Source organism: Phasianus colchicus, chromosome 4 (genome assembly GCF_987193195.1).
Source record: "Phasianus colchicus chromosome 4, bPhaCol1.hap1.1, whole genome shotgun sequence".
Taxonomy (NCBI): domain Eukaryota; kingdom Metazoa; phylum Chordata; class Aves; order Galliformes; family Phasianidae; genus Phasianus; species Phasianus colchicus.
In genome coordinates, this window is record NC_143439.1 from 37,973,854 (window position 1) to 37,985,950 (window position 12,097).

General features: G+C 46.5%; 2 protein-coding genes across 27 annotated transcripts in view; both read left to right on the forward strand.

Moving 5' to 3' along the window:
- The window catches only part of LOC116231254 (uncharacterized), a 48,521-nt gene extending 41,128 nt beyond the window's left edge, over positions 1-7,393 (forward strand). Inside the window, exons 6-7 of the mRNA XM_090139218.1 lie at positions 1,884-1,931; positions 6,108-7,393. The gene's annotated coding sequence lies outside the window, so the exon portion shown is untranslated. The remainder of the gene's footprint in view (positions 1-1,883; positions 1,932-6,107) is intronic.
- A 1,934-nt stretch (positions 7,394-9,327) lies between these two features.
- The window catches only part of CAMK2D (calcium/calmodulin dependent protein kinase II delta), a 162,726-nt gene continuing 159,956 nt past the window's right edge, over positions 9,328-12,097 (forward strand). For 7 of the 26 annotated variants that reach the window (XM_090139224.1, XM_090139227.1, XM_090139226.1 and 4 more), the window contains exons 1-2: positions 9,338-9,981; positions 10,706-10,800. In XM_090139224.1, coding sequence (XP_089995350.1) covers positions 9,914-9,981; positions 10,706-10,800 — 163 coding nt within the window. In that variant the 5' untranslated portion in view covers positions 9,338-9,913. Of the gene's footprint in view, positions 9,982-10,705; positions 10,801-12,097 lie in introns of all 26 variants that reach the window. The other 19 variants (XM_090139232.1, XM_090139235.1, XM_090139233.1 and 16 more) reach the window with 8 other exon arrangements.

The following is a 12,097-nucleotide window of genomic DNA, read 5'->3' on the forward strand; positions in this document are numbered from 1 at the left end:
GCACGTATGTGCCCTCAGAGAGCTGTAGGAGCTAATTATTTAGTATTTACTCTTTCTAAAAGGCGTCCAGTAAAGCTAACCTGTTAATTCTAATTGTAAAGGAGGCTTACGTGTGCCATTCCCTTCTGTCTGATGGGAGTGATGCTGAGTTCACTCCTGCTTTTATTCCACTTGGTGAAGCACCATTACATAAAGGTTGCTTCAGTAGCTGTCAGCATAGACTATATTTGGATGACTGTAACAGAAAGGCCTGCCCTCCTTCCCTTTCTCTGTAAGCCATCCAGTTGCTCATCCCTTACTCTGAATATATTCTGAATAATGATGATGAGCAAAATAATCACTGAAATTGTTGGTTTTGCCCCACACCTGAAAATGCTCTTATTTGGTCAGATGTCTCACTGTGAAATTTCTCTCTGTGTTACAAGCAAAGGAATGCTGCAGGGCTGGGCTGCTGAAAACAGTTGCCCTGAAGTGACCCAGTGGAAGCAATAGGCATCACTGGACACAATAGGTTCAAGGTATGGCTGGAGAGAAGGAAGGAAGTAAAGTTAAGTTAAAGGACTGATGGGATCATCTTTAATTTGCTTTGTAAACAGAGAACAGGAAAGATCATTACAGTAGTCTGTTGTACCATGTAAGCAGGGAGAACAAATATCATGTTACATACAACTGATATGTTGTGGTCACATTGCCAGCTGCACCCTTATCAAGATCACTACAACAGTAGCTGTTCTGTGGAGCTGGAGATAACACGGTAAGGAAATGTTGGGAACTGCTGGCACTCTTGCAAATGGGTGTAACAAAAGCAAAAGGAAAGAAAAGGAGTTTCTTGTGCTACTGATTTACATTTTGCAGAATAACTCTATTGGAAAAGGAAACCAAAACTTCCCTTATTCAAATAGTTTTGTTCCAGTGAACTATTCTTAATTCAGGAATCTCTTTTACTTTACATTTTTTGGCCAGTAAGTGTCTATTTGTTGCTCTGAGTATTCTGAAGTGTGCTGATTGCAATGTGAACAGAGGTAGGAAATAGCATTCTGACAAAGTGTGAAGGCCAGCTGCTTGGAATCTGTACATACCATTACTCTTATTCATTTTTCTCTTACTGTTAGCACTCCCTGCTGACTAGGTCGCTAAACCAGTTACTCCGTTCCTCCTCAGTTTGTTTTTTAAAACCTTGTTTTTCTCAAAAGTCTCTCTTCCCAGACAACACTGTCTCAACACTTGCCTATGCACTGATTGTTTCAAGATCCTCCCTGTTTCTGACCACAACTTTTCTCCCCTCTTCTGTTCAGCCTGCCCAAACTATTGCCCTGAAAATATTTTCCATTTTTCATCTCTCTGAGAATGTTGCCCTGCTTCTGAAACCTCAACATTGACCTATTTCTACCCTAAAATTCAAATGTGTTTCTTTTCTCAGCTCTGAATATCTTCATTGCTAGTTGAATCTGATCTCATCTCCTGTTGGAAAGCCAGTCAGTCACCAATGTTGGGAGTCTCTTTGTGGGGGAGCAGGGTGTACAGTAACTGATTTCCTTCTCTAACTTTCTCTATCAGCAGAGTGCTCTGAATTTAAATGTACCGCAGATGAAATTACTCCAGTCACCTCCCTGGTTTGTTTTGGAAGTGCCTGCATGTATTTATAAAACAATCACCAGAAAACATTAAGATTCAGCCCTATGTAATCAACTACATACAATTTCCACCAAATGAAATGGAGTGCCTTTGAACTTTACTGTGTCTTTGAATCTCCTCTGTCTGTGGTTAGCCCAGCCAAGGGGGATTAATGGCAGTGATACCAACAGGCATTTACTCTGGTGACGTAAGAATGACTGAAGCACATCATCTCCTTACTGTTCCTTTCCACTCTTTTCCTGTTCTAGGTCTTACCGAGATGAAACACTGGATTCATAAGATCAATGCATGACACGGTGAGTTTGTAGTATTTTGAAGTTGCCTGTAATTTCTATTGCCTGTTTAACACAGACTGTTTAATGCATGGGGAACACAACAGAGCAGTGAATGTGATCCCTGTGTTTTGTATTGGAATTATATACCTGTGAGCTTTTATGGAATATGTCAACAGAATGCAATTAATTTATAATCGTGGTGATACTGAGGTTGTCATAATCCACTTTACCAGATGCATATATTTCTCTTGAATTTAGATCACAAGATAATGTGACAATTAGGCCTCTTACCACACCAGAAAAAAAAAAAAATGCACACGTTCTTCAGATTCAATCACAACCAAACCAAAAGTAACATCCTCCCTGGAAACTCTGGAGGCAGTTATACTTTTCCTTCTTGAGTCCCACCAGTGAGCCTCAAGGCTGGTGCTGAAATTTCCAGAAACATTTGGAAAGTAACCACAGAAATAAATCCAACAAACAAACCCCAGAAGAGCAGTAACAGAAGTTACAGAAGCACACTGGAGCCAGCACCCACTCATCATCATGGCTTGTCTCTGCTCCCACAGCTTCCACCACACGTGCTACCTCCAGCACAACATCTCCAAAACTGCTGGGCTTTCTGCTCACACTTTGGAGTCCTGAGGCCTCCTGCAGCTCTGCTAGGTTAAGTTGCGATTAACCTAAAGCAGTGGGTGTCACTGGAATGATTGATCTTCTTGTATCTGTCATAACTATCTTCCCTGAAGTGGTTTCATTGCTTGAATCAGTGACCTGAGCACTATCACTCATAGCCTTATATAGAAAATCTATAGCCTTTTTCAGACAAGACTTCATCAGGCATTTTCCAAAACTGGGGCTTCTGGGATCTGATTAGATTAATTTTGTTGTTTCTTTTCCTTTACCTTTCCTTGGAGGTGCTTTGCAACTGGATGCATCTCCCCAGCATCTTACTCACAACTTCTACTTGGATACCTCTTTCCCACTCTTTCTCAAAGAAAACTGGGGAGAAATTTAATAAGGCCACAATCCATGGCTACTTCAGATAAATTTGTAACAGATATTTCTATATTTATGTATGTTTCAGACCAGAGTATTTTTTTGTTAATGCTGGAAACTTTGAGCAAAGGCAGTCTGAAAGTTATAATGCATAAACTATGTTAGTCATCTGATTGGGATGAAAATTCAGGCCACTTTAGTAGCATCTTGGAACCATTCAGATTTAATTATGGACATTAAGATCAATGTGTGTGTTTGTTTGATATATGAAATTTTTTCTTTTTGTTTTGTGCTTATCTGTTCCTCACTGTACCCTCTAATCATAACATAATAGTGTGCATGTGTGTGCACACCCTGATCTATAGTTATTGACAGCATTTCAGCTCCTGGATCTTGTATGTAGCAAATAAGTGTAGGCAGTTTACAGTCTAGTGAGGTCTTGAATAACTCAGTCCAAGTGCTTTTGTGGCTGTGATGCTCTGAAAAGAAGTCAGTCTGGAGAAATGATTTCTGTCTTCCTGCTACGAAATACTTTTGAAGTTCAGCAGTAATCTTATCAACATGGCTGGTTAAAATTATTGACAGCCTAACGCATCAAAGCTTTATCTCAACAGTGCTCACCAGGAGATCCACTGAAAACAGGGAAAGAAAACCCCTTTTACCTTTAGTAGGTACTGGGATACGCCCTTACTCAATTCAAAGGGAAATGGTGATTTGCCTGCAGAGAAAGGTAACTAATAGCAAAACCAGTAATAAACCAGCTGCTAAATGACTGTTTTGAGAAGTATCCCTTCCTCTTTTTCAAAAAAACACATTGCAGCTGTGCAGTAAAATTCCTAAGTATTACAGCCTGTAATAACTTTACTGAAACATTGAAACAATCTGAAGCCTTTCTGTAAATCACTGGTCTTTTTGAGCTGGATTTACCATGATACTGCTTCTGGCAGTAGTATTTGCTGACTTTGTCACTGGATCTGAATTCCTGGCTTGGCACCCTACTGATAAGGTCTCAGTCATTAAGTGCATTATACAGCAACCTTCTGCATTCCTGTCTCTATTTTGCTCTCTTCTATGTTTCACTCTTCCTTTCTGACTTCCAGTCCTTACTCAATTGAGTAATTCAACCACAGACTGCAGCAGTTCCTTATCCTTTTTTATTTTATTTTATTTGCTAGCAGTTCATAAATACTCAGCTCAAAATTGAAGTGACTTAAAGAGAAACAAACTTCTTCATAAATATTATTTTATTATTCTCAGTTAAAAATACCCTCAAATGAAGATAAAAAAAATACTATTCAAAGTTCTGGGATGAAACTTGTATCTCATTAGAACTTTTCTTTCCTTTCCACTGCAGACAAATTAAAAATTTCATTTTTGCTAGGCGTGTATTTTTGTTCTTGCCACCAAAAAAATATATATAATTTTTTTTTCACCTAGTTGTCCCTGTGGTGCTGCTAGAGGTAGGAGGCAAATGGCCTGCAGTGTCTCCTAGACTGTCAGGAGTAATTCTTTTTTAGTCCAGAGAGAGGACTTGGTTCCCTGCATAACAAGAGCATGACAGAATCACTGAGATATCAAATCAGTTATTCTGCCAACATCTTTATGCTTCACTGAAGAGTAAATTAATCCTACATAGGAGATCTCCAGCAGGAGACTAAGAGAGAGCACACACATTGCCATAGTTGAGTACTAAGGTGCTTGTCGAGAGTGTAAATAATGGATAAATAATTAATTTTCTTTGGGGAACCTTCAAGCACTTCTCTGAGTGCTTATGAACACATGGTGGAACAAGTGCAGCAAGGGATTGAGCAAGAGAGCTTCCCCGTGGGAAGAAACCATGCCCTAAGTCAGACCTCTCAGCGGCTCCATCTCGGCTCTTTCCAACTTGGTGGAGACCTGGGGTGGCTGCAGCTGGCCCCAATTTCTAGAAGTGGCAGCTGGGGTCTCAACCAGAAGGTGCTTGGGAGCTGCTCCTGCAGAAAGCACAAAGACACACCTTGGATGACAATCAGTCCTTGGAAATGAAAGCATGTGGGCTACATTGAGTGATTCTGCCATGCTGACCAGGTGATGCTACTGGAGTTACTACCCGCCGAAATCTTTATTTAGAAAAGCAAAAGCTCCAATGAGGAAACAAAAGAGGCCCAAAAAATGGCACAACAGATAACTTAGTGCTGACCTGACATCTGTTGCCTCCAGTTCACTTTGGTCTGCTGGAGTTGAGGCCACTCATGGCAGGCAGAGCAGCTGAGTGTCCCTGTTGCTGCATGCCTCCTGTTCCAAATTAGTATTTCTGCAGCAATATGTAAAAGCATCGAGGTCTATCAATTACAAAACAATTTCCTGTGCAAACTCCTATTAGAGAGCCATTACAGAAAGGTTAGCCTTGACTTTGAGCTGAAGCCCCCAGGTGGAGCCTTTTGGGAAGAAACTGCTCTTTCTTTCCGTGGGGAACTTTCCCCTTCTGCTACCTCAGAGCATATCTTCCCAGCACTGTCTGCAGTTAGTCATGGAGAAAGCGTGGATCATTTCATACCCAAAGGTGAAAAGGCAGAAGTGCACCCCTTTCAGACTCAGCAGTCACAGTATGTTAATAGTCAGCTAATGGAGTGTCAAACCATTACAGTGAACTACAAACCCAAATATCCTATCCTGTGTGATTTCTTACTGTTGATCCTCTTGTCTGTTCTTACACCTCTCCTTGTTCCTATATATTTGTGTGATATTCTGATTAACCTCTCTCTATTTTTCCCACTGTCTTCATATATATTCATATTTCTATCCACTTTCACATTGATCATTTTTGTTCCTGACACCAATAACTGTTTGACCTTCTTTCAATTTCTCTTTACTTAGTTCTTTTTCTTAAAATAACATTTTCTGTCTCTGTTCCCTGTCCTCTTCCTTTGTTCCGTTTGCAATTCTCCATTCCTATTACAAAACTCATTTACTTTTACTCATTTCTCACTACACAAGCAGCAATGTAACTCCATCAGCCACAGCTCTGCTGCACTGATTTCCCCTTTCTATCTTCTGTCTAGCATCTTTCCCTTCCTCTCTCTCACGCAGCACTTTTCCTTTCTATTTTGCTTCTAGTTCAGAATCTCTCCTCTGACTTTCCCATTGTACTCTTACCCGCTGCTTCTCCCTGCTGATCGTGTTAGCAGAAATGTTGAAATTTGTTGTCTTGTTGCACAGATCTCAGCTTCCTTCATCCCCTCTGTGTTTGTTATGTCAAGCCCACCACTGCTGTCCTGGTCCAACCAGAGCTGGTTGTCAGGTGTTGCCCATGCAAGCCTCTCTAGAGCTGCACAAGACAGAGGGACTTTCATCATGCAGCTAAGGAGACCATTGCTCGCCAGTGAGTTCCGCCAATCTGGGTTCACATTTTGTATCAACAAGATTTGTATACTTTATTGATCAAATTACAGTTCATTGGCTTTATTGTCATATGCACCTGTAACTGCATCAGTGTTCGCAGTCACTCACCCTGGAGCAGTAAAGCTTTGCCACAGGAATACTTGAGAAGGACTAAGGGCTGCCATTCAAGACCATCTGGTACTAAACAGTATTTCTCTAAACCCATGGTTACCCAGGTATCAATCAAGGCTGTTTTCTATCTAGACCTCTGCTGTAAGTGGCCACTCAATTTGTCCATAAGCCAAATATACAGTATTCCTAGCAGAGCTCATAATGAGTGTACGTGAATGACCTTTCAAAAGCTCTCTGACTCCTTCAAAACCCAAGCAGAAAGTCTGTATTTGCGAGATCAGAAATAAAATGAAAACCTCACTTTGGCTGAATAAAAAAGCCATATACAGGAAAGCCCTTGATGAATAGCATGCTTTTAACAAAAATACCATTTCCTTTGCCACAAAAAATGTTGTTTTAGATTCTGAAATTAAGTGCTTGTTCCACTGGGCTGTAACATTTTGTTAAGCTGCAGAGACGTTAGAGGAACAGCTTTTCCGTTTCTTACAGACTTCAGCTATTTACAATTCTCTTTTAATATTTCTTTTTCTGGAGGAGAGAAACACATTCTAGGATTTTCTCTAAGCCTTTTTTGGTTCATTATGGAGGTCTGACTTTCTGCATCCACTAAAGCAACCACAGATGATCTACTTTTGCGGCCTTAGGGAAACCTGAACCTGGAGCCGGCTTTTAGAATTCACCGACAGGCCCAGGTCCTTGGCTGCCGTGGCGGAGGCTCTGCTCCTCTCAGAAAGCTTGGAGAATTTATGGAGGACTTAAGTAGCAGCTACAAATCACCGTTCTGTTTCAGCTCAAGAGTGAACTGCATTTAAGGGAGAATTGTTGTAACAAGAAGAAAACTTCCCAGCTCAAGTGTTTCCAAGCTATTCATCGTTCTCCTAGTATCTGTCCCCCTGGAAATTCTCCAAGTCCTCATGATACTGCTCTTGTAAACAATTATTTTCTTTCCTGAACTCCTGTAATAAAATTCATACTGGATATTGCTCTTAGGACTCCTTGGCTCCCTTTCAAATTTTTTTTTTTTTTTTTTTTTTTTCAGATTGGGAAGTGGAAGAGAAGGATTTTTATTACTTTTTTTTTTTTTGTCTTTAAATTGTGCACGCTTTTAATATCATTACTAAACAGAATTCCAACAGAAAAAGAAAGTGAATGGACTTCAGTAATTTCTTCTGAACACTTTTTGATGGCACAGTCACAACAGATACTTTGGCCAAATGCCTGTTGTCAGGATATACTGTTAGAAAAAAATGAGACAGGATGGGGGAATACGCTTTATTTTTGAGTGCCTACAAATATATAGATCAGCAGCCTGCCGGACATGCCCCTGTAAATATGCACATCGTCAGACAGCCCTGGGGCTTCAGTCCTGCTGATTGTGTTATTTATGGAGATTAACACAAAATTACGCATGGCTTATATGTTGCAATTTTGTTCAAGGGTCTAAGAAATATCATAGAATCATAGAATCACAGAACGGCCTGCGTTGAAAATACACCTCTGTTCCTTATGCTATTTTGTGCATATTCCCTTCACTGATCTGACAGTAGTTCATTCATTTGCTGTTATAAACTGAGGCATGCCTCCATCTTTTTGTACCAGCATCCTGCACACAACTCTCCCCTAGAGAGGAATTGGAGAGTGAATGTTTGCTACTGGCTCCCCATTTTCACAGCCTTCCTCCACCGCTCCTTTACGCCATGAGCGCAGCCCATTTCTACATGATACAGCTGCCTTGCTAGGAGGAAAACTGCTGCTGTGCACAGGCTCACACATTCACATTGCGTGCACACACACATCCCGCATTAGCTGAGGGAAGAGCTGCCAGATTTTTAACTCTTCCTATGGGGTCTCAGCTGTGGATCCTAATGGAAAGCTGCATGGCGTGTGTCCCTGCTGGCACACCAGCACGGGGTGCTCCGAGCTGCTCGCCTACCCTGTGCTGCAGGCTGCCCGCTACAGCGCGGCTCTGGCTGTAATGCAAGCTGACATCTCCGGTGCGCTACATGTTTAAAGCACTGCACAGTGCTCATTCCTTAATGCACCTCCACTCGTGTAGCAGACAGGAACACACAGCAAGCCACACGAGGTGCCTGGCACAGAGCAACCAGCCGTGCCAGGGCCTGGGCTGGGAGCGTGGCTGAGTGTATCAGCGCATGCCTTGGTGGTGGGTGTGGAAGCAGCCCCGTTTGGGATGGCTTTTAGTCAGGTTGTAATGACTTCCAACTCGGGAGAGAGACTTTGGGCTGTGAAGAATGCTGCAGATACACCATTAGCAGTTCTTCACCTGCTGCTGCTGCTTTGGCTTTAGATTATTTTGGACAGGAAATCTTGGGGATGAAATGAATATAAAACCAGACACGTTTATACTTTGGGCGCAGAATTTCCCATGCACAGATGCTTTATCCCAACAGCATTTTCAGCACGGCTCTCAGTGACATTACAGGAACGGCATTCCCGTCCTTCCAAGCGAAGCACGGTGCGGACTCCTCGCACAACCGCGTTCGGACCCTCCAGCCCTCCTTCGGCGCTCGTGGCGGCCGCCAGCTGCTCCGCGCGGAGCTGCCCTTCCCCGCCGCGGGAACGAGCCCAAGGTCGAAGCCCCGCGGCGGCCGCTCGCGACCGCACGGCCGCCTTCTCCTCCACCCGCAGCACGCGGCCCCGCGCCCGCAGCGCTCCCCACGCGCCCTCTCCGGGCTGCGGAGCCCCGCGCCCGCCGCCCCTCCCGCACGCGGCCGCGGTGACGCCACGCGACGGCGAGGGGCGGGAAGGATGGGGGGCGGAGGGGGGGGTCTCGCGGTCGCGCTTCCCGCCGGCTGCCGCCGCGCGCGCCCACGAGCACGGCCGCCCCCCCCCCCCCCGCCTCCGCGGGGCGGTTGGTGACGTCAGCGGTCGCCGAGGAACGGGGCGCAGGTGCATCCGTTTCCTCGGGGCCGGCGGCGCCGCGCGCCTCCCGCCGCCGTCCGCGGTGCGGAGCGGGAGGGGTCGTCCCCGCGCAGAGCCGTTCCGAGAGGGCGGTGCGGGAACCCCTCGCCCCGCGGCGTCCCCGACGGGCGGCGAGGCGGCGGCAGAGAGCCGCGACGGGGCGGCCGCGAGCGGCGGGCTCGGATCGCTAGGGGGAGGCACGGCACCGGGACACGGGGCAGAGCGAGGCGCGGCGGCCCCCGCTGCCCGCGGGGAGGGGAGAGCGTAGGGCCGAGGCGCCCCGTCACCGGCGGCCGTGCCGCGCCCCCCGCCCCGGTTTTGCTTTCCCTTTCGGTGCCGCCTCTCCGTCGCAACGTTTTTATTTATTTATTTATTTTCCCAGAGGGTGGGGACGAGGGGAGGGGAGAGCCGAGCCGCGGGGACGAGCCGCCTGGCGGGGAGGAGGCAGCAGCCCCGTCACGAGAGGCGGCGGCGGGGAGGAGAAGCCGGCGCGGAGCCTCGCCTCGCCTCGCCTCGCCTCGCCCACCGCGCAGCCCCTCCGCCGCCTCGCCTCCCCTGGCCGCCGGAGGCACCGGCGGCCGCCCGTCCCCATGATGGCCTCAACCGCCACCTGCACCAGGTTCACCGACGAGTACCAGCTCTTCGAGGAGCTCGGGAAGTAAGTACGCAGCCCGCCGGGCGCGGGGCAACCGCTTCGGGGCCGGGGGCGGGGGGCAAGGAAGGACCGAGAGTCGGGGAAGAGGGGGCTCGGTCCCCGCGGGCAGGGGGGCGCGGGGCGACGCCTCTAGCTCTGCCTCGTCCCCGGGCGTTGCTTCAAGGGTGAGAGTCGGTCCGTGCGCCCGCCCGACCCCGCGGGTGCGTACGGCTCCGGGTGGTGGCGATCCTCGGGGGTGCCGGCGGGCTCCGGGCGGTGGGGGGCTGCGCCGCTATGGGCCGCCGGAGCTCGCGGCCGCCGACAGCGGGCGGCGCGTCGGGCGCCCCCCTGCGGCGGGGCGCGTACCCCCGATCGCCATGTTGGCACGGGCGCTGCGAGCGGGACCCGCTGCCGCGCCGCCCTCGGCGTGTGCCGCCCCGGGGCCGTAACGTGCCGCTTTGCTTCCCGCCGCGCGGCTGCGGTGTACGCCGGCCGAGGGTTTCGGTCGCGCGGCTCGAACCAGCGGCTCTGAGCAGCGTTTTGCTGTTGCGAAGAATAAAATCGACGTTGACCGTCTCTGAAAAGCCTCCCTTCTTCCTATAATTTTTTTTTCTTAATATGCTGCCCCCTCCCCCCCCCCTTAATTCTTTGGGCATCGCGCCGCTCCCTGAGATGAGTGGCAGCGCGGTGGTAATGGCAGGGAGCTGTTCGGGTGACACTGACGCTCTGTCCCCCTCTTGGCTTGCAGAGGGGCGTTCTCGGTCGTGAGGCGATGTATGAAAATCACCACAGGACAGGAGTATGCTGCCAAAATCATCAACACCAAAAAGCTCTCGGCCAGGGGTGGGTATATTCCAACCGAATGTTTACGATGTTTTCTCCTCATTTCTTGCATTCTTGTGGCGAGCGTTAAAACGGAACGCAAAATAATAATTATTTATTAAGGTTATTAATTTTCTCAGTAGGCTTTTCTTTGTTTCCTTTCAGGCTGTGGTTATTTTTTATGTAAATGTTTCAGAGGTTAACTGTATGGAAGTCTGTGACTGTTGCTATACTGTGCTTAAAGGGAAGCTTTATGAAGTGAGTGCATCCTCTTCCCGTTTTCGTATTGGAAAAAAATTTAAACGTCAACCTGGAAAGGATTTTGCAAACTGATTTTCCCAGCCTTCCCCTAAAAATAAGTTGACAGTGCAGCTTTTATCATAAATGTGTGTCTACACTTATCTGAATTCAAAGTTTCCACCGCATTTAAACTTAAATGTGAAAATGAAGGCCTAATTTGAATCCGTGGAGAAGAGTGTAATGCACTATCCTGTACGGAACTTTGCGATGAGATCCCGGGGAAAGGAAATTTCCCTTTTTTGAAGTATCCGTTTGTGAACCCAGGTCATTCTGAACGATACACTGTGTCGCTGCTACAGCCCTGCAGCAATGCCTGCTGCACCACATGCTGTAATGTGTTTGTTTCCCTTATGTTCTGGCTGTCAGTGGTAAGTCTTTGTGATACATTTGGGCAATCACGTGTGTGCTGTAGGTTACTGCTGTTGGAAGCAAGCCTCAATGGAGATATGTCAATTCCTTGTTAAATCCACGTCAGAGTGATTGTAGAAGGATGTCGGGGATTAGGGATTATTCTCTGTTAACATCGCTTGTGTTTTGATGTGAGTTGGTGATATAGTAAAGAATGTGGAAGTGAATAAGCAAGAGGTGTCAGCTCTAAACATGTCTTTAAGGTCTGGTTTGCTTTCGGCACAAATCATTGCAGGTAGACAGCAGTCTGGATTAATTCATTACATTTACACCTAAAATACTTCCTGCAACACTAGGGCATATTCTGATAACTTGCTGTTCTCTGCTAGAGATCTTTCACCACTTCTGTACTTCAAAATACCTCTTTGTAGAGTGACAGATTTAAAAGAAGAGGGATTAGGAAAGAACTAATACTTGAGATAAAATAATGTCACAATTTTGCTAAAATCAAATTTTCCTTGTTTCTTTTGTCAGTGCAGTGACATGACCTGTTGAATTTTGATGGTTAAAACAAACCTCCGCATAGTTATATAAATCTAGTACCTTTCAGGTTGAGAAGCTGTAGCAAGATAATGGTCAGATTACTTGTTTGCTCTAGTTTTTACATATA